The 22,681-nt window shown below is 47.8% G+C and overlaps 2 protein-coding genes across 3 annotated transcripts in view; one reads left to right on the forward strand and one right to left on the reverse strand.

The window, feature by feature from the left end:
* Window positions 1-11,667, reverse strand: part of LOC311317800 (bifunctional heparan sulfate N-deacetylase/N-sulfotransferase 1-like) — an 81,014-nt gene extending 69,347 nt beyond the window's left edge. For both annotated transcript variants that reach the window (XR_014630769.1, XM_084448915.1), the window contains exon 1: window positions 11,531-11,667. The gene's annotated coding sequence lies outside the window, so the exon portion shown is untranslated. The remainder of the gene's footprint in view (window positions 1-11,530) is intronic.
* Window positions 11,668-13,843: 2,176 nt separating this feature from the next.
* On the forward strand, window positions 13,844-22,460 carry rbm22 (RNA binding motif protein 22). Its single transcript, XM_084448772.1, has 11 exons — window positions 13,844-13,910; window positions 15,603-15,656; window positions 16,235-16,264; window positions 16,409-16,541; window positions 16,824-16,924; window positions 17,167-17,339; window positions 19,280-19,480; window positions 19,922-20,086; window positions 20,622-20,710; window positions 20,824-20,952; window positions 21,493-22,460. The coding sequence occupies exons 1-11, from the start codon at window positions 13,857-13,859 to the stop codon at window positions 21,645-21,647; spliced, it is 1,284 nt and encodes a 427-aa protein (XP_084304898.1). The 5' UTR covers window positions 13,844-13,856; the 3' UTR covers window positions 21,648-22,460.
* Window positions 22,461-22,681: the final 221 nt, after the last annotated feature.

Here is a 22,681-nt window from a genome sequence, read left to right on the forward strand (position 1 = left end):
TGGGGAGGCCATGGGACAGCAGATGCCCTCGCTGCGGTCCACACTCTGCTCTGCTGCGGGGAGAGGGGGGGGGGGGGGGGGGGCAGATGCCGTTGTTGGTGTTGTGTTTTGTTGAGTTAGGGGGATTCAAGGCGTCAGTAATGTTCTCTCTCCCCTCTCTCTCTCTCTCACACACACATATATATACACGGATGCACCCAAGGACTATCTCTCTCACACACACACACACACACACACACTTGGGGGAGAGGGAGCATACTGTAGCTGCCCTTCAGGAGAAGAGGTATGCGCACGGCCTGCTTTCTCACTCACACAGGAACAAGAGAAGGACGACGGACATTCTTCAGGTCTGCTCGGCTCACCCAGACACTGAGGAGACCTGCTGTGTGTGTGTGTGTGTGTGTGTGTGTGTGTGTGTGTGTGTGTGTGTGTGTGTGTGTGTGTGTGAGTGTGTGTGAGTGAGAGACCCTGGGTGCATGTGTATGTGTGTGTGCGTGTGTGTGTGCACGTGAGAGAGTCCCTAGGTGCATCCGTGTGTGTGTGTGTGTGTGTGTGTGTGTGTGTGCGTTGAAGCCATGGTGCAAATACGTGGTGTGTGAGGTATCCGTTTTGCAGACGCAAGGTAAACAGTCGACCCCCAGCGCCACTTGTCTCCCTGTCTCCTCACCCAGGGGAAGGAGCCCTCAGCTCGGGTAACCATTACACCCTCACACCCCAACTGTCCCCACACGGCAGGGGGCCCGTGTGTGTGTGTATGTGTGTGTAATCATTATAGGCCTACATTACACCCCATGGAGAGAATAGTCCCCCCCCCCCACACACACACACTTTAAATGCGTTTGTTTTCACATTTATCAAGAAATCCTTGAACACGTACACACGCACCCACACAAAATGTCTCCACAGTGCCCCAGTACAAGGGCCTGATACCAGTAATCACTAAGGATTTCACTACTCTTCAGCTCACAGGATATTATCCCTCACTGAGTTTCTAAAGAATAAACTGGCGTGAGTAGACTCGCCTAGTCTTCCTAACGGTCTCCTATCCCAAAGCCCTCCCCGTTTCAACATATAACTATACCCTGCTGTGACCTGATAGCAGCATAATAGCCATAAACCACTTTGGTTCACGACCGCTCTACTGTTTTAAGGCTACAGTTGGTGGGGTTGCTAGGATATCGATTAACACTAAGTATACTTTTAGTGTAAGGGAGTGTCTAAGTGAGTCTAGAGTTAACCTTTAAGAACCGGTGGTGGCATGCATACACCTAACTTTTTACGAATCACTGAAGAAGTAAGAAAATACTTCCCCCTAGAAGCTAAGCTTCACGAGGGGAAGAGTAACTTGACAGTATTATTGTTTTTAAATGCAGATCTCAATGTATTAAATTTGAATAATAGTTTATTAATTGGGCAACAAGCAATGACAACTAATACCAAATTACTAGATAATAAATCAATAACATAAGTATGAATTTAGAAGGAGAGTGAATAAATCGGGCAAATTCTATCACCCTACCCTATACGGTCGTGACCTGACCACTCCTACTACCCCCGGGTCCTTGATGTGGATGCAGTAGAGTCCACTTCCACAACGACACTCTTCTGTAATGATTCTTCTTTCCACACAGCAAGGTCCGGGGTGGCAGAGTTTCTACAGGCTCAAACCGGCGGAGTCGAGTCCCATTGCCACACGGATGGTTGGCTGGGGCTTCCGTATGAACGAATCCCAACATTCTCATCATAAACATCATCTTTTATCATTTTAACTTTGGCCTGTCACTCTTCCTTCTTTCTAAACATCATAACATCATCAACCAATCAATGGTATACACCTCACTCACAAGGTAATCACACATCATCTGACTATCACCCCATACCAGGGTTTCCGTTAGCCGGTAATTACCGTTTTTTGTCCGGAAAAATCTGTTGAAGTCCGATATATTAAAATCTCTCCGGTCATAATATCCGGACAAAATAATTCTCCCTAATTGTATTAGGCCTACAATAGGCTAAAATTACATTTCCATATATTATGATTCTTTTTGAATATAAAAAAACAAATAGGCCTATTCATTTTGTTCTGTTAATGTGTAGGCTATTGGTTAGTAGGCCTATGCGATGAAAAAACAGCCGTAAGATAAACCTGCCTGCCTGGAAATTAGCCTATGCACGTTTTAAGTTCTTACACTTTATTTAAGTAGGCTATAATTATTTTCAGAGTTTTGTTCTGTTTTAGCCTATCTGATAAAAGGCCAAAATTAGACTATTGGCCTAGCCTATGAATTCCAATCAGTGCCGCCGTAGGCCTTAAATTAAAATGTTACGAGAAGCCTACATGTTGCCTAACCTCTTGCACTTTTAAATAAAAATGTTATATATCTAGACATGCATTGTGGCATTTCTTTATTTAGCTCAGCCCGCCTATCAGTTGTTTCTCAACTAAGCATGTAACGGTAACCGCGGTATTACGGTAACCGCAGTATTTTTTGGTCACGCGATAACCTTGGGACTGGCTCGGTAAAACCGTAGGCTAAACTCACTGTTCTGGACTGATCAGATGTCTTGGTTATATCAAGCTAACTATTGGCATCGGTGTGCTTATCGGTGTCATATTTATTCAGTCTGAGTAATTTACGATCGAGCTAGCTAACCACCTTTAGCTCAATTGGCTCAGTTGCTGGTTAGCGATGAGAGGCGGAGTCCCAGCCCAGCTGATAACCCTCCGTTGCGGGTTGGGGGGATTCAAAGGTCGGCTAGGATCCTGCCTCTCATAACCAGCAACTGGTCACGTAGAGCGCATGTTCAATCCACACTAGTCACGTAGCTTTCCGTTGCCCTGGAGGTCCACCCGTCTGTGAGCGCAACAGAGGATGCCTCGGATAATTCACTGACAACTTTTGCCTTTTCCTGCTCAAAGATTTGGCACGATCTTCTCAGCAAAGTGGGTGCGCGACGGGATCTCGTAACGTGGCTCAAGCACATCCTATGTTTAAACCCCTCGTTTTGCACAACGGAATATGGCCTCCTGCAGCTATAAACACCCCAATAATACCTTTTGTAATAGCTTTAGCCCGGTCGGATTCTTTAGCTAAGGGCTGCTTAAATGCCGTGGTGATGAGCGGTTGTTGAGCAGGAGGTTTTTCAAGCTCTTCAGCTCCTCCGCTAGCCATGACTACCGCTGGCAGCGCCTGACTAGTGTGGATTGAACATGCGCCCTGCGTGACCACGTCGCCTACATCCTTTTTTTTTTTCTTTTATAAACCTATCCGCGGACCAAGTCTTACTCCGTCTCACTTCTGTCACGATGAGGTCCATCTCTGCCACAGCCCCTGGATTGAGTGGGTACTGACGTACCGGCGGGTGCACCCCACCGTCGATGGCATTAACATTTATATCCTTGTGTGGCCCTACAAGGACATATTTTCCTTGTTTCACTGTCCTTGTGGGGACATCTGGGTCTCACAAGGGTAGTTTAAGCACACATACACACGCACACACACACACACCAATTAAGAACTGTTACCTAGCAGCTACACAGGGACAGTCATCTGATACACATCAAGCCACTCAACCACTTCCCTTTCAAAAAACCATCCCTGATCAGATTCTAACAACACAGAGGGAGCAGAGCGAAGCCTAATCACATCTGGTCACTGATAAGCATGAACATGAGGTGGTGATGATGTTCTGCTGGGCTGAATCGATGTTTCTATTACTGAACCTGGTTCTGTGAGAGACCTTCATTAACAGACAGGGAGGGAGGGAGGGAGAGAGAGGGAGGGAGAGAGAGAAAGAGGGAGGGAGGGAGAGAGAGGGAGGGAGCGAGAGAGAGAGAAAGAGAGAGAGAGAGGGACAGAGAGAGAAAGAGGGAGGGAGAGGGAGAGAGAGAAAGAGGGAGAGAAAGAGAGAGAGAGAGAGAAAGAGGGAGGGAGAGAGAGGGAAAGAGAGATAGGGAGAGAGAGAGAGAGAGAGAGAGAAAGAGGGAGAGAAAGAGAGAGAGAGAGAGAAAGAGGGAGGGAGAGAGAGGGAAAGAGAGATAGGGAGAGAGAGAGAGAGAGAGAGAGAGAGAGAGAGAGAGAGATAACTCCCATGCTGGGTTAGTGAATGCTGCCAGCCCTCCAGGGTCCAGATCCAGGGTGAAGTCCATTAACATCCAGCAGCTTGTTTTGAAACCCGCTAAATAAAACATTTTCCGTCTGGCGTATAAATAACCTTGGACAGGCGGCGGGGCGACACGCTTGCTGAGGTTCCCATCAGACGAAGGAGAGCCACGCGGCAGACGCAGCCCAGGGGCCTGATGCTCATTCGGCATGCCGTTTGTCATCGGTGAGTCACAACGACCATCCACTCCCCAGCATCACATTTGTGCGCGTGTGTGTGTGTGTGTGTGTGAGAGAGCGTGTGTGAGTGCGTGCGTGTGTGTTTGAGCGTGTGTGAGTGTGCGTGTGAGAGCGCACGCGTGTGTGTGTGCGTGTGTGTGCGCGTGTATGTGAGTGTGCGTGTGCGTGAGTGTGCATGTGTGTGTGCCACTCGTGCTGTTCTCCAGCGGTCATGTGACACAGGAGCCTTGACGAACCAACAGGAGGCGATCACCAGGAGACCGACAAGGGTTCCGTCAGCAAAAGTAGGATTTTTCTGGCGAAACGTGATCCCCGCCACAGACAGCTGCCTCAGCGCGTTGGCGCGCCTCGTCTTCACGCTGTCCCGTCTAGTCCTTACATCCTGTCTCATGTCGTCTACCCATCAGTGTTAAACACCAACTGACCAGAACAGATTCCTAGTATGTGTAAAAAAAATAAAAAAATAAAACTACCCAGTGATAGATTCTGATTCCGATGTCAGAAGCCGTTTTTTAAAACAGATGGAAACGCCACCGTGTCTACGAGCAGGAGCGCCGCGGGGCCACGGGGCCTCTGGACAACTACGCCCACAGAACCCGGGGCCGGGAGCAGGGGACCAATCGGGACGCTGGGCTGGTTTGAGACGAGCCTCCGCGAGAGGACCGGCCAGCCGGCCTCTGCCGGGAAACCCATCCCTCCTCGAACCGCTAGCTCCACTGTTCATCTGGCCACGCCCTCCCCCCCCCCCTCCCTCATTCCTTCTCTCATCCCCCCAGGCAGCCAGAGGCGGGCCCTAGCTATGACACGGCCCCGGCTTTCCCAGCACTTACGCTCCAATCACGTGTCATCCTGATGGAACACTAGAACCCCCGGCCCCCTTTATCCGCCTGGCGACAGAAGCTTCTGGAATGTATCGGATTCCCGCCTCGGGGGGCAAGCACCTTGGAAACTTACCCCCCCCCCGCCCCGCAACCTCCTCTTTCTTTTCTCCCCCTCTCCTCTATCCAATTCACACTCCCCGTCTGTCTGTCTGTCTGTCGGACGGTCTGTCTGTCTGTCCGTCTGTCTAGCTGTCCGTCCGTCCGTCCGTCTGTCTAGCTGTCTGTCTGTCTGTCTAGCTGTCTGTCTGTCTAGCTGTCCGTCTGTCTGTCCGTCTAGCTGTCCGTCTGTCTGTCCGTCTAGCTGTCTGTTTGAGCAGAATTCCACCGGAGGCTTGTGTCAGCACCCAGTGTTATCTGAGCGTGTCATGTTCTGTGTCGCGTTGTTAAAGATGTCCGTCCGATAAGAAGGGCACACTGCACGGGGCGGCTCGGGTTTCAAGGATATTACCATGACGTCGATGACATCACCTCGCACCCATACACCCAGCCCTGGCCCGAGGGCTAGCTGGCTGATCTCTCTCTCTCTCTCTCTCTCTCTCTCTCTCTCTCTCTCTCTCTCTCTCTCTCTCTCTCTCTCTCTCTCTCTCTCTCTCTCTCTCTCTCTCTCTCTCTCTCTCTCTCTCTCTCTCTCTCTCTCTCTCTCTCTCTCTCTCTCTCTCTCTCTCTCTCTCTCTCTCTCTCTCTCTCTCTCTCTCTCTCTCTCACACACACACACACACACACACACACACACACACACACACACACACACACACACACACACACACACACACACACACACACACACACACACACACACACACACACACACACACACCTGATGGCTAATTCCAAACATACACCCACTCCTGGTCTGATGGCTACAGGGTTCAAAACTACAACATTTGTGACCCTTTTTGGGGTAGTGCGATATAAAATTTGAATGGGTCGAACTGGTGCCAGTATAAAAAAAAAAGAGTCTACAATTCAATTATAATTAAAGCTGCTACGCAGCGATGAGGCGGGGCCAGGCAATTTCCGACAAGTTTAGGAGCAATAAGCGAGAGAATAGGAAGACAACAAGAAAGTTGACATTCCAATGTTCATTTTGTACATTCGTATCGTATCGTAAAACATTTGTAAAACATTTTGATGCATTGTAAGCTCGATTTTGATAATTCAACAATCTGGTCAATGAGTTTGTGAATTACAGTCTGAAGATCCAGTGTAGCAAGTTTGGTGTTAATTGATTGAAAAATGTGGGATGAGATATGTTTATTAATTTTTACAGGTTTTGTTTGCTTTTCTTCATAATTGAACATTAACTTCAGCAGCTGTGTACTCAGTCAGTTGCCAATCAATCGATTTAGTCATTGTAATCCTCGGAAGGAGTTGGGTAGGGTTGCCAACAGCGATGTCTCCGATTCGTGGAGCTTGCGTTGGATTGTGGGTAACATAGTTTTCTCTGTATGAAGTGTTGGTTTCAGAGGACAGAATTAAACATATTTTTTTAAATTCAATTTTTTAGATAAAATTCTGAAAAAAATCACACTACATCTTGGATATGTGGCCAATGTTGTCACTTTTTATGAGGATGATCAGACATTGATTTGGCGACAATTAATAGGAACTGTATACAGAACTGTTAACAGTAAAACTTTTTGATGTGCTGTGGGCTCAATTTTTCCCATTTCAAAAATCTGTGAGGATCGTTTGGTAAGGACAGTCTGAAGATGCAGTATATCAATTTTGGTGTCAATTGAACAAAAAATGTGGGAGGCTATAGGTTTGATAGATTTTACAGTTTATGAAGAAATCAGAGTGATGGACTTCAAAATTCCTGCAAGGTCAAAGCGTATGAAAGTTTTGTCTCACTTGGGACTACATTCACGTGGTGGTTTTACCGTGATAGCACCTATGGCTGATTTGTTATGATTTTTTAATTTGTTTTAAACTTTAGACTGTTGCTGTAGTGCCACCTTCAGGTTTATTGACCTACAATGCAGGTTAAGGACTTTGGGTAAAGTACTGGAGCTATGTGCAAGTTTTGGTGATTTTTTGTCCACGGGAAGTTAGACTTCAGTGGAAGATGGAGAATAATAATAATAATAATAATAGTAATAATAATAATAATAATACAGGCAAATACAATAGGGTTCCGGCAGCTACGCTGCCTGGCCCCTAAAAATAGATGGCAATGAATTTCCTCATCAATTCATTGGGTCTGCATGTGCCATCTTGTATTTGAAACGGTTGCAATACAAGTTTTCCGCACTATCTCTGCACTCTCTTCTGACAGTTTTATCTTACCTTTACCTTAGTTGATGTTGGGAGACAGCAGGAAACACACAGGTTCAAACTGTGCATCAGCAATGTCATGGACCTCCAACTGTGATAAACATCACTCTAGTCTGGACTCACCAGTTCATTTATCACTATGCTTATGCTGAAAAGGCAATGTGATGCCCCAGTGCCACAGAGTAGTCCTACTCACACGGCACTCAAGGTGTGTATACAATAGCTGTAGACTGTGACACTTTCCTGTGAGGAGGGAAAGGAAATGTCACAAAGACTTTGGTTGGAGTGTGAGACACTAGGCTACTGTATACAGAGCGAGCTATGAGAAATTGCATTGTTTGGAGCATCTCTGTTCGGCTATGTAGCTGTAAGTTTCTTATTTGTTTTTATCCAATTCATCGATTAATCAGGTCTGTTTTTTGGGACGTGCAGCAACAAAACAATTGGTGCGACCAAATGATGTGTTGGTGCCACCGACTCAAAAAGTTGGTATCACCAGTGCTGCCAGTGGAGTTTTAAACCCTGGGCTAGACACACACACGCACGCTCACACACACACACACACACACAGCCCTGGCCTGAGGGCTATCTATCTGATTCCACACCTCACTGAGCGCCATGCCGCTCCCTCACTGGAGGAGGCTGAAGCACATGACCTTCTTTCTTATATTCAGAATGTCACCTGTCACTGGCGCCTCTCCAAGACTACGGTGTGCGTTTTCTGTTTTCTAAACCATGAATGCTACGTCAGTCACTTATTCTGACCTGTTCTATCCAGCGGTGTGCAAATGAGAGCAGTGCATCATTAATAAGGTTAAAAACAAAAACTAGCAACAAGCTAATTAGTTTCATATTTCTGGTTGGGGCTGGTTTTGTCCCAAAAGTCCTCTCCAGTTTGGCTAATTAATTACTCCCTCCAATCTCATCTCATTAATTGAGTCCCCTACAGCTGTGCAGTAAGCAGGCCCAGCATGAGGCTATGAGTCAATCCCATACACTCCAGTATGAAGCCATGAGGCAGGTCTATACAGTCCACCGTATGAGTCACTGGCCTGGGTAATTCAGTCTGGGGAATTATGACAGTGGAAAATCATTTCCCTGGCCCAGGCAGAGGAGGCGGCCATGGCTAATCGTTCAGTAATCTGATCCGCCTGCCTGCATACTGTAGCGTTCAGCCTCAACGCCTCAAACAGCCAGCCAGCCAGCCCGCCAACCAACCAGCCATCCAGCCAGCCGCACATGTGGACAAACTCGGTAACTGCCCGCAATCTGATGGAGGCCTGTTCCATTCAGAACAACTCTCCAGGTTTTTCTAGGGATTATAGATGCTATCTGGCCATCCGCTAATGCTGGCTTGCGTTGCAGCAGCATTCCAGAAGTATTTACTCTGGTCCGCTCCCACTGTCCAGCGCCACAGACCTAAGCCAAGAATACTAGACATATACTCTGAAAAAATGAAAAAACGATTATGTGGACAATTGCTAGCAAAATACCAAATCTTGGCATTCCAGCTTCCCAAAATAGCACTATTTGAATTTGCACATGGCCAAGCTAAGCCTACACACACACACTCCTGAATAGCAATATCACAAGAATCCCTCATATTTAATTTGCTTCTTCATATTGAATTGCTTAAACAGGGGACAATTTCCAGTTGAGTGAGCAAGAGTGTGAGAGGGAAAGAGAGAGAGAGAAAGAAAGAAAGAAAGAAAGAAAGAAAGAAATGTGAAGCGAGTGAGAATAAGAGAATTAAAGAAAGAGCGAAACAGAGAGATAGAGGAAGAGAAAGAGAGCAAGAAGAGAACGAGAGGGAGAGAGAGGGAGAGAGAGAGAGTGGGAGAGAGAGAGAGGGAGGGAGAGAGAGAGGGAGAGAGAGGGAGAGAGAGAGAGGGTGAAGCAGATAGAGGGAGAGAGAGGGAGGGAGAGAGAGAGGGAGAGAGGAGGAAGAGAGAGAGAAGGAGAGAGAGAAAGGGAGGGAGAGAGAGAGGGGGGGAGACAGGGGGGAGAGAGAGAGGGAGGAGAGAGAGAAGGAGAGTCTAGTCTAGGCCATGGCTGCTGGGAGTTACAGGGAGCAGCACTTTAGGTCAGAACAGAGCTTTGCTGGACAGAGGGGGTCAGAGCAGAGCTTTGCTGGACAGAGGGGGTCAGAGCAGAGCTTTGCTGGACAGAGGGGGTCAGAGTAGAGCTTTGCTGGACAGAGGGGGTCAGAGTAGAGCTTTGCTGGACAGAGGGGGTCAGAGCAGAGCTTTGCTGGACAGAGAGAGAGGGCTGCCCGCCTGCCACCACACTGAGTGCGTCTTCCAGGGGCACTGACATGGAAAAATACACGAGCTGGTTAGTGGGCTCTGCAGCTCCTCACAATCCTCCCTCAGCTTGCATAATAGCATTAGCACAAATCTAGGCTACATAGCATAGGAGTGGGCAGCACTGCACACTCTGACTATCAAAATAGAATTCCCTTCTAAAGGCATAATTGGCCATTCTAAAATATCGACACAGTTGTTGTACCAACAGGCATAACTTCATAAGGTCTTATGACGGCAACTGGTGTATCATTGTATCCCACTTCAATCTAGCTTTGATGAAGCTTTGAGTTTCGAAACAGAAGCTTCCACCACAATTGTTATTGCATTTTAGTCCCATCAACGAATACGTTGAGTATTGGCGACATTTGTGTCTCATACTTCTTGTTATTGAACAGTGTTGGCCGACCGCAAGCATTCGCAATTCCAGATCAAAGAACAGTTGGCAGGCATGCGAGACCAGTCAGATGAGAGGGAACACCACAACAACCAACCAAGCCAAACAGTTGGCACAGACAGACAGAACACAATAACAAGAACATACGTCCAGCATTCCGGAATGGAATTTAAGCAAATTAATGCAATTCTCACTCGCTTAATCTAATCCCCCCTAAAAAAGAAATGTCCCAGCGGTTTCTAAATGCCCCCAAAGTATGAGAAGGAAAAACATATTTGGAGACATGAGGCAGTCCACCGCAAAATATTCCCAATGTGAAGTGGGGGCCAAATTACTGTCACATGATAGGCCACCAGAAACACACAGCATGAGGGTGAAGAGAGGCCCTATGAAACACAACTCCAGTGGGGAATATCATTGCCAAACAATACAGTTAGCTGGGTCCCTCCCTCTCCCTCTGTGTGTGTGTGTGTGTGTGCGTGTGTGCGTGTGTGTGTGTGTGTGTGTGTGTGTGTGTGTGTGTGTGTGTGTGTGTGTGTGTGTGAGAGAGGGAGAGAGAGAGAGAATAAAACTACACCTGAGGCTATGAATGTCGGGCAGGTCTGGACTGCTCCGTCCGCTCTGATGGCAGTCTAATGTTTATAGTATCTGATAGATAATGCTGTCTGTGTGTGGAGAATCACGTTAGAACCCATCCATACACTGCGAAATAAAACCAACGTGCAAGCCATTCCAAGAGAACCGGGCCGAGAATGTATTCAATATTGTGCATTATTAATAGGCTGGCTGGACTCTGACATTGATTGTTGTTGATAATAATCAATTAGGCCTGCAGTCATGTGGGCTAAGTCGTCGTGGTTAATTGTGACACACTTAAAATTTAAATCAACGAATTAATGGTCAATGTTTAACATGGTAAGAATAACCCCGCGATAAATAGGCCTACAATAAACCCGTACGGCGTCTGACAAGCTCCAAAGTTTCAATAACAACTTTCTCGGACGCTGTGCTAAGTTGGATCACGGGGTCTCTTTGTAGAACCAGGAATTCCGACACCTAGACACGTTATTCTGAATCAAAACTTTTCTGCGGTTCTCTTCAACAGTACCCCTGATTTTGTGCCAGTACTGGCGTGCAAAAAGCTGTCCGGAGAACCAACTTATTCCCCGGGCTCGGTTTTGGATTGAGGAGAAATCCAGGCCAGCAGTGGCCGCATTCCTCCCAGCGCGAAGGGAGTAATGTTCCGCGGAATGATTGACCACGAGAGCATAGTCGTTTCTTTGCAAGAATAGCATCCGAGCGCCACATTAAGACACATTTGTCACTCACCTTCTCGATATTAGAGTTGAATGATTACGACGAAGGCTGCTGGTTGAATGAATGCGTAGAATCAGTGTACACCCGGCGCCCCTCGCCTCGGTTTTCCAGAGCTCTGTTCTCCACACGGCGTAGCGGACCGTCTGCTGGAGCCTGAGAGAAGAATGGCCCTTCTGCAGCCCTCTGCGGCACTACCACAGAACGGCCAATAGGGGGAGCGTCAAACGGCATCAATTGACTAATGAGCCTGTAGATTAGTCATACAAAAATATATAATTCACTCAAATCAGAAAGTTGGACTAGTAGTTCGTCACCACACGGGTTAAGCGAAGATGTTCTTCTCTGAGGCTCCCTGAGATTCGCTTGAACCTGCAAAACGCGTAGTCTGAAAACCCACCTGGGCTGGTCAGCCAGCTCTTGCTCTGTCAAACTGCCAGGAGAGTAGGAAAGAGGTTACGCTGCATATTGCCAGTTTATAACTGACATCTTGAAAAACTTCCCCAGTTCCTGCCCCTTCCTCCCTCAACCTCAGATATAGAATCGGTTGTCAAAAAACCCACCCTCCTGACCGCAACCATGCACAGAAGTCCAGTGGGAATTTGAGTGGGATACAAGTAACCACAGCAAATGCCCACTGGCCTTGTGACACATGAGGTTGTTCATTTGATTACTGAAGGGTCCAACAGACCCAGGACAAGGCAGTCCTTCAAACGGCTGGCCAGTCTCATCCTGGTCACATGACAAGGGTCACGCGACTCACTAGAGGACAGAGAAACCAGCCATGCAAAAGTTCACAGTATTGTCCCTCTCAACAGGAGGCACACAGAATTCAATAGTCTTGTGTGGATGTGTGTAGCTGTGTGTGTGAGTGTTGTGTACTGTGTGTGTTGTGTGTGCTGTGCTGTGTGTGTGTGTGTGTGTATGTGTGTCCTGGGGAGGATATTCCCATTCAGCATTTAACTTAACCTCTTTTCATGGCCCCAGCCACAGGGGCAAATCGATCAATAAGTGATGTAGTCTGATGAGCGCATAATTAAAAACTGTATTGATTGATGTTCTCTGGGAGAGGAGAGGCCCACCCTGGTCTGGCTGCCTGGCCTGGGGTCTGGACGCCTCGTAAATCAGTCTGGATAGTCTCCATAGAGATCCGTTTGTGGCAGATCAGAAAACAATCTCAATCAGCGTTCTATGGGGAAATACAAACAGCTACGTTGGGCGGGTTTAGGTGTGACGACGGCGAGGAGCGGTTGAAGTTGACGCGTGATAGACGCTGATGGACAGGTGGTGCCTGCGCTTTTCCACACAGTTTGCAATGGAGAGTTCCCAGATAGTTATGCGAAGCAAACCATCTGGCACGTCAAGTTAGGGGTCGGGTGGTAAGAGACCCAAGTAAGGGGTCAGTGTCCGAGCACACGGTGCACTTATTCTCTCTCACTCTTTCTCTCTCTCGCTCTCTCTCTCACACACACACACACACACACACGCCTCCATAGGCCTTCTCTCTTAAGAATATGAACTGAAATGGGACAGACCAGCTACCAGCTCCAGAAGCGGAAATAATTGCCCCTAATCTAATAGGATGAAGAGCATTCTTTCCCATCTCATGAACTCTAGAAAAGGCATGGAATAAAAAAAAAATGAGTTGACCCCAATCTGTGCAGCTGTGCTTGTGTGTGTGTGTGTGTGTGTGTGTGTGTGCGTATGTGTGTGTGTGACCTTCTGGACCATGGGCGTGAAGCCAGATGACTGCTCCTCCTGGTCGTGATGTAATCTGTCTTTGGCCTCAATGCGGCCCCCTTCAAAGCCTTAAACAAACACGAGGGTCTCACGCCTGCACTGGTGCTCCTCCGCAGACTGTGACACCTTCACCTGCTAACTGGTGTTTCCTACTGTAGCGGTCAGGGGGTCCATGGTGCTACTGTACACTAACTACAAACACCAGGGCACGCACAGAGCAGAGCAAGACTGATGTACATGAAAACAGTAAAACTCTCTCTCTCTCTCCCTCTCTCTTTAGTCACACACACACACACAGATACAAATACGCATGCACACACACAGATACATATATGCACACACACACACAGATACAAATACGCATGCACACACACACACAGATACATATATGCACACACACACACATATACAAATACGCACGCGCGCACACACACAATCTATGATTATCTCGAAACAACTATACCGTGTTTATATTAGTTCCTCTCACATTGAAATATAACGCCACCTTCTGGCAAGTAAAGACAATCACACGAAAAGGAGAGGCTCGCGGTGCATCACGGGAGTTGTAGTGCTTTGTTGTCGCTTGACACCACTTGCAAAAATGGCGACTTCCCTCGGAGCGAATACCTACAACCGACAGAACTGGGAAGACGCGGTATGTATAAAACCGTTTAGTTGTATGATATGTTTTTACAAATAAAACCGTATAACAATGTTCTATATCTATTTGTTTTGCTAACGTGCTCTTGTAGCTATGTTATTATATACTATCTACGAATGCTAGCGGCGAGCTAGCTACCTAGCTCTCGAGCTTAGCTAGCTATGTTAGCTGAAGCGTGGCTGGCTGGCTGGCTCAGCGGGGAATGGACACTTTGATAAGGATTCATGGCCATGCTATAGCTTTACATGGCTCTTTTCAATTCAAAACGGTCAGAAATGACATTCCGTGCTCTAAACAGTTCTGAATATAGCACACAGCACGTTGTTTAATGATCCCAGCTGTGCTTGCCTGTTGAGTGCTTCTTCCTGAGCAGTGGGAACACGTAGGCTAACGTGACTAGCTAGCTAACTTAGCTGAAGGAGCTCACGGTAGCTACTAGTGCTAGCTGCTCTACTAGTGCTGCTCTACTAGTGCTAGCTGCTCTACTAGGGCTAGCTGCTCTACTAGTGCTAGCTGCTCTACTAGGGCTAGCTGCTCTACTAGGGCTAGCTGCTCTACTAGGGCTAGCTGCTCTACTAGGGCTAGCTGCTCTACTAGGGCTAGCTGCTCTACTAGGGCTAGCTGCTCTACTAGTGCTGCTCTACTAGGGCTAGCTGCTCTACTAGTGCTGCTCTACTAGGGCTAGCTGCTCTACTAGGGCTAGCTGCTCTACTAGGGCTAGCTGCTCTACTAGGGCTAGCTGCTCTACTAGTGCTGCTCTACTAGTGCTTGCTGCTCTACTAGGGCTAGCTGCTCTACTAGGGCTAGCTGCTCTACTAGGGCTAGCTGCTCTACTAGGGCTAGCTGCTCTACTAGGGCTAGCTGCTCTACTAGGGCTAGCTGCTCTACTAGTGCTAGCTGCTTTTGAAATGCCCGACATCCGATCCTCATCCAGTTAGCTTTCCTTTTCCAAATGCCAGTCACTTTGTCTAATGCCAATTTCACAGATTCAGGTTTATTTGTAAAATAATCGTACAGTGGGATGTTACTGCCGGGTCCGTGACGTGCTCAGTTACAGATGGGTTCATCACGGCAGGACGTCTTCACTTTTACAGGACCTATACAGACGAACATTAAACAAATATCGGCCGACATTTGAGTAAACTTTGAGTCTCCAGATGTCATTTGAGATTTGATAGCAAGCTTAATAATGCTTGAGAGACAGCAGCAGTTTCTCAAACTCTCTCTCTCTTTCTCACTCTTTCTCTCTCTCTCTCTCTCTCTCTCTCTTTCTCACTCTTTCTCTCTCTCTCTCTTTCTCTCTCTCTCTCTCTCTCGTGTGAATCGTGCTCTGATGAGGTGGTTGATACTGTATTAGTACTCGTTGTCTGTCAGTGAGAACTTGGACTGAAACCACATCTTCCAGCAGATGGCAAAGTATTTTCCAGGTGTATTCAGACCTGCAGAAGACTGGTCTACAATATCCACACACTTGATTTGGACCAGAATATCAAATGAGGAGTGATTGAGAGACAGAGTAGCATACGTGCATTATGTCTTTCTGACAAGTTGAGGCACTGGTTTTTCACATGACTACATTTTAATAATGTATACATTATTCTGTATGTTTTGACTTCATATGTTTTGTTTGGTGTTTGAGATGGAAGTTCAGAATCACTTATGATTGTGTGCATATTCTCCTTCCAGGACTTCCCTATCCTGTGTCAGACATGTTTGGGAGATAACCCTTATGTCCGCATGGTGAGTACATTACAGTCATTTAGCCGACACTTTTATCCAAAGCGACTTACAATAATTGCATTTCACGCAGTGAAAGTTAGTGCACCACTACTCACCAGAACTCACAAGTGCATCTCCTTTCTAAACAAGTGACTAAGAGCATAATCTAGTGCTGAAGACAGTGCAAGAGTAGCAAACTAAAATGTTGCAGTAGTCCAGCCGGGAGATGACCAGGGCCTGGATGAGATGACCAGGGCCTGGATGAGCACCTGCGCCGCTTCCTCAGTGAGGAAAGGAATAATCCTCCTGATGTTGTAGAGCAGGAATCTGCAAGAACGTGGAATCAATGTGAATCAATGTGATATGTGGTGGAATCAATGTGATATGTGCCGAGAACGACAGTTGGTCATCCAGGGTCACACCCAGATTCCTCCTAGTCCATCAATGGTTATGGCCAGTGTAGTATCTAACTGTAGATATCTAATTAAATGAACGCTTGCAAAGTAGTGTGTCTTATTTATGCATTGAAATGTCATTTAATCCATGTACTACTGCATGAGCCGGATCCTCAAGTTAATGCTTTTCTTGTCCTTTCACAGACCAAAGAGAAGTATGGAAAAGAATGCAAGGTAACGCAGAACTTTCAAAACTTTAGTTGAGTCTTGTCCAGAACATGGACCATAATGATACATAAAGTAAGGCCAGTGTTGCCAGGGATCTGATGCTGATTGATGATGCTGAATCTGATGATCTGATGATCCCCGTGTCCTCAGATCTGCGCCCGGCCCTTCACCGTGTTCCGCTGGTGTCCCGGCGTGCGCATGCGCTTCAAGAAGACGGAGGTGTGCCAGACCTGCAGCAAGATGAAGAACGTGTGTCAGACGTGTCTGCTGGACCTGGAGTACGGTCGGTCTCTCGCCCTCTCAGACGTCCGTCTGGGTTTCTCTGTCCTCCCGGTCTTCTCTCTCTCTCTCTCTCTCTCTCTCTCTCTCTCTCTCTCTCGGTGTGTGTGTCTCTCTGTCTCACTCCCTCTTTCTGAATCGGAATCTTTCTGTTTTCTCTCTGCTCTGTTTCTGTCTCAACTATATATATATATATATAATGTGTGTGTGTATATATGTGTGTATATACATGTGAGTATATATATGTATGTATATATATATATATGTGTGTATTTGTGCTCCACAGGTCTGCCTATCCAGGTCAGAGACACAGGTCTGTCCGTCAAGGATGAGGTCCCCAAGTCAGATGTCAACAAGGAGTATTACACACAGAACATGGAGAGAGAGGTAGACAGCCATAATCATTCATTTATTATAATCATTTTCTCTGTGCCATATTGACCCCTCGCGTCACTGGCTGACTTGGATCCAGATAGCCAGCTGTGTTGAACTGTTTTGAAAACTGTAATCCCCATATAGCTAACTGTGTGTGTGTGTGTGTTTATCTTCATGTGTCTGTGTGTTTGGGTTTGTGTGGGTCTATGTGTGTGTGTGTGTGTGTGTGTGTGTGTGCGTGCGTGTGTGTTCAGATAGCTAACTCGGACGGCACTCGTCCGGTGGGCCTGCTGGGCAAGGCCCCCAGCTCCAGTGACATGCTGCTGAAGCTGGCCCGGACCACGCCCTACTACAAGAGGAACCGCCCGCACATCTGCTCCTTCTGGGTGAAGGGAGAATGCAAGAGAGGGGAGGAGTGCCCCTACAGGTGAGGAGGACCAAGGCCTAACGTTTCATTTCAAACCTTTCATTTCAGTCAAGGCATTTGATATTGAGTTTACACTAAAAACAGAGACACAGATTACAGCAGTCGAAGTCACGCAACACAAGACAAGAACAACTAGAAAGTTACAAATAATTATACAACGGGTAGTTCTGACCTCAGAATCTGATTGGTTAAGAGCTGTATATGCCAGGATATACCACGGGCAAAGTCTCTTTACCGTTCTATGTGAAATATTACTATGCCAATTATTATTATTTCCATTGCGTAATGGTCTGTTGGGTTACATTATGGATTTTCCTCAAGAAAAATGGAAACATTCAATGTCAGTTTTGAGTTTAATCCGTCCTGTAGTCTACCACTCTGGTTTATCATCACCACTTTTGCAACTTGCAGTTGCATAGCAAAGGTAGGCTACACTTCGTTCATAGCTAGCTAGGCTGGTCAGGAGTATTAGTTTGTTTGCTAGGACTCATTGTTCATCACTTTGAAACTCCATAGCAACGTGATAGTTTTATGAACTACCTTTCTTGGCGGAGTTCACTAAAATCGATATTAAGACAGTGAAGTAGTAGGTATTTATCCCATAAATGTTTCCCGATGATGTAACCGTTGTATAAAAGCAATAACTCACTCGAAGGTTGTGGTATATGGCCAATATTCCACGGGTTGTGCTGGTCGACTCTGCTGCGCCTCGTGCCTATGACCGCAGCACAACCCGTGGTATATTGGCCATATACCACACCCTCTCATGAGTTATTGCTTCAATATACAATGGTTCCCTATCATAGTCTTACATTCTACATAAGAGGGAACCATTTCAATTTTAAAAGCGCGTTGGAGGACGTTCCCAGAGTCCGGGGCTCTGAAGGAAAAGGCAGATTTGCTCAGATCAGAGGGGAACCTCTGGTAGCAGTACCAGTAGAAGCCAGTTATCCCATTTTGTTATGTAGGTTCCGTGGTTCCACACTGTTAATTTTGACGGAAAATTTTGATTTAGTTTTAGTCATCGTCTTTTGACTAAATTATATTTAGTTATAGTCTTCATATTTTAGTCATCTGAATTGTTTTAGTTTTAGTCTCATTTTTGATTACTAAAAAGCATTAAGCTTTTAGTCGAGATTTAGTTGACTTTCCGCAGAAATCTCAGCATTCTGATTGGATCTCTTTCCAAATCGTCCTCCTTAACATTTTAGTCTAGTTCTCATTTGTTGACGAACATGTCAATAGATTTAGTCATAGTTTTTGTCATCATAAATTCTGTTAGTGTTTCGTGGCGATAGATAAAAGCCTGATTAATACTGTACATTCTCTCTTAGCATATCAATGTGGGCGAGGTAGTTGGTGTTTTCCTGTACGGTATAAATCAGGTTTAGATGACTCCAGGTAGGTGTCCTGGGAGAACATAGGCACTCTGAACTATGAACTCTGAACGAACCTGAGTTATGATCAGCAGTTGTTGTGTTAATGTGAATCGATTGTCTACCACACTAATATGATCTAATATAATGTGACCCAGTGGGTAGGGTCACATGGAGCTGCTGGAGGCACTGGTGCACTTGCAATGAGAGTGAACGGTAACTTGGTGGTGCTGTTGTGTAAGGAGTATGGAACCTAAATGGATGTTTATGCTGCCCTCTTGGCTAGGTCTTATTTGGAAAAGAGATTTTAAATCTTAATGAGCTGCTCCCTGGTTAAATAAAGGTTAAATAATAATAATAAATAAATAATCTTACAGACTGACGCCTGGACAAGGTCTGATTATGGTCTGGCCTTTACGCTGCTGGTTATGGATGACGGTCTTGTCACTTTGAGCTATATCTACATAACTGTTTGCTTGCTCTCTCCCATCTATCTATCTGCCTCTCTCTCTCTCTCTCTCTCTCTCTCTCCGACACACACACACACACACACACACCCTTCAGGCACGAGAAGCCCACAGACCCAGATGACCCCTTGGCCGACCAGAACATCAAGGACCGTTACTACGGCATCAATGACCCTGTGGCAGACAAGCTGCTGAAGCGGGCGTCCACCATGCCCCGTCTGGACCCCCCCGAGGATAAGACCATCACCACCCTCTACGTGGGGGGGCTGGGAGATACCATCACAGACATGGAGCTCAGGTAGGGGAGGGTGGGAGATACCATCACAGACATGGAGCTCAGGTAGGTGGGGTGGGAGATGCCATCACAGACATGGAGTTCAGGTAGGGGTGTCTGGGAGATACCATCACAGACATGGAGCTCAGGTAGGGGGGGTCTGGGAGATACCACCACAGACATGGATCTCAGGATGGGGGGTGGGTGGGGGGGGGGGGGGCATTCACCCAAGGGAGTAAATGAAAAGTGGAAATTAACTGGGTCAATGCAATGAAATTAACTTGTCAATGCAAACCCAGTTAGTGTGTAATGATGAATTAGATTAGTATTAAATGATCTTAGACAATTTAAGCTGTCTGACACGGCACAGGAGGCTTAACATCAATTTGTGTGTCCGTGTGGTGTGTGCGCACTTGGGTCTGTGTGTGTGTGTGTGTGTGTGTGTGTGTCCCTGTGTCCCTACAGGAACCACTTCTACCAGTTCGGGGAGATCCGGACCACCACCATCGTGCAGCGGCAGCAGTGCGCCTTCGTCCAGTTCGCCACGCGGCAGGCGGCCGAGCAGGCGGCCGAGAAGTCCTTCAACAAGCTCATCATCAGCGGGCGCAGGCTCACCGTCAAGTGGGGCAGGTGAGGAGGCGGGGGGGGGGGGGGGGGGGGGGAGATTACCAGGAGGTGGGGGGGGGGGGGGTCTAGGTCCCACCTCTAGGTCGGTAGCTCACGCGAGTTCATTTTAAGTATATTAAAAGTAATTTTACCTCAAAAACCGTTCTGTTTTGGAAGAACGTACGTGTGTTTTGAGTGAACTAGCGAACACTGAGCTAGGGATCACTGAGCAGGGATGGTCTCTCCTGGGATGTTCTTGAGCAGGGATAGTCTCTCCTGGGATGTTCTTGAGCAGGGAGGATAGAGAGTCTCTCCTGGGATGTGGTGGAGCAGGGATAGTCTCTCCTGGGATGTGGTGGAGCAGGGATAGTCTCTCCTGGGATGTGGTGGAGCAGGGATAGTCTCTCCTGGGATGTGGTGGAGCAGGGAGGATAGAGAGTCTCTCCTGGGATGTGGTGGAGCAGGGATGGTCTCTCCTGGGATGTGGTGGAGCAGGGATGGTCTCTCCTGGGATGTGGTGAGTAACACTGTGTTGTCATGTGATGTGATGTGGCTGCAGGTCCCAGGCTGCCAGAGGGAAGGAGGCCATCAAGGACGGGGTCAGTGAGATGGGCACCAGGCTGGACCCTGTACCTGGCCTACCTGGAGGTGAGTGTGTGTGTGTGTGTGTGTGTGTGTGTGCGCACGTGCGTTGTGTGTTTGTATAGTGTGTTGTGTGTGCATTTTGATCCTAACCTCTCCCCTGTGCGGCCTCTCTCCAGCTCTCCCCCCACCCCCAGCTCTGGAGGAGGAGGCTGCTACCAACTACTTCAACCTGGACCCGGGCACCTCTCCTGGGGTGATGAACATCTCCCTGCCCCCTCCCCCTGGGATCAACCCCCCGCCCCCAGGTAAGCCCCCCCCCCCCCCCCCCCCCCCCCCCCTCAGGCCCCCTATGAGTGACCTGACTGGCTAGCTGTACCTCCATGGAGATGAATCTTCCCACGTCTGTGTCGGTACCTACCGGGAAGGTGAAACATGTCGTAGTTTTGCGCGTCGCCTCTAGATGATGTTTAGACTAACGTCAGTAAGCATCTGATACCGTCTGATATGTTGATACGCAACAACACTTAGCCAACACAACGGCCATCCCAACGCTTGGGAGTTTACAATGTTTAGTTGAGGAGGTGGAGCAGCTCGTCCAATGACCGCAGGGTCGGCGGTTCAAATCCCGGCTCCTCCTGACGACGTGTCGAAGTGTCCTTGGGCGAGACACTGAACCGCAGATTTCTCCCAATGAGCAGACTAGCACCTTGCATGGCAGCTGGCTGCCATTGGTGTGTGAATGTGCGTGAATGGGTGAATGAGAGGCCATTGTAAAGCGCTTTGGATAAAAGCGCTGTATTAGTGCAGTCAATTCACCATTTACCACTTGTCTTCCACCCCCACAGGTTTCGGCCCCCCCATGTTCCACCCCATGGGCTCCATGGGACCTCCCCCACCCCCTCCCATGGGCATGAGACCCCCCGGGCACATCCACTACCCGTCCCAGGACCCCCAGCGCATGGGCGCGCACGCCGCCCACGGATCCCGGCACAACGACTGAGACGCTACCCCGTGGCGCCCGGGTGCCCCCCACCTCCCCCTGGCTGTGTGTGTGTTGGAGGGGGGGCGGGGGTCTGGCGGTGGGACGGCGGATCAGAACGTTTCACGTAGAAGCGAGCGGCGCATAGAGGGGCCGTTTAAACCCCGCGCCGTCTGATCTGCTGAGCTGCGCTTTCTATCTGCAACGTTCTGAACGTGTCGTCCTACGGCGGAGGCAGCCGGACTCACCGGAGAGCATTGATAGTTTATTTTATCCTCGTGCCCTAGAGGTCACATGACTCGTCCCTATACCGCCAGCTGGCACGTAGGGCCGGAACGACTCCTCCGCCATCTTCAGGCTAGGATGAAAGCTTACAAAATGGCCGCCCACTCCGGCTACCCACCGTGGGGCTTCACCTCGGCGTTCTCCTCAGTGTCGTTCAGTTTGTAGTCCACAACTAAACACATGAAACCTCATATCTATAGTAACACCTAGAACTAGGGTGGGGTTTCCGGTCATAGGAGGATTCTTATGACTTAAGGGCTTTTAGCGCTGCCAGTGTATATACGCACCAGGGTGTTAGCGTAATGGCTTCAGACAAAGCTGTACCTTGTAACGTCAGAATGAGTCATTGTTTAAACGTGTGAAATAGCCCACAGTCGATTGATCTTGTCAAGCCATTTTTTTAGACCAGTTAATTTGATGAAACATTGCTTAGGAATTTTGATACCATGTTAATTGTTTCCACCAAATGAGGATTGGGTTTATTGATTTTTATTATTTTTTTCTTCTACGTTGTCAACTTAATGCCATTAAAACAAGTACTCCCTTTTCATTCAACACGCTGCCCTGTTGGGCAAAGAGTTCATTCTTCTTTTAAAGCAAGAATCACACCATCAAGAGGGAGGGAGGGAGGGAGGGAGGGAGGGATGGAAGGTGGGTGGGTGGGTGGGTGAGTGAAGGTAGGGGGGGGTGGGAGACACTAGAGATCGACCAATAATCGGCTCGGCCGATAATTACGGCCGATATTCACGTTTTGGCGTCATATCGGCTAT

This window comes from Borostomias antarcticus (assembly GCF_949987555.1).
Source record: "Borostomias antarcticus genome assembly, chromosome: 14".
Taxonomy (NCBI): domain Eukaryota; kingdom Metazoa; phylum Chordata; class Actinopteri; order Stomiiformes; family Stomiidae; genus Borostomias; species Borostomias antarcticus.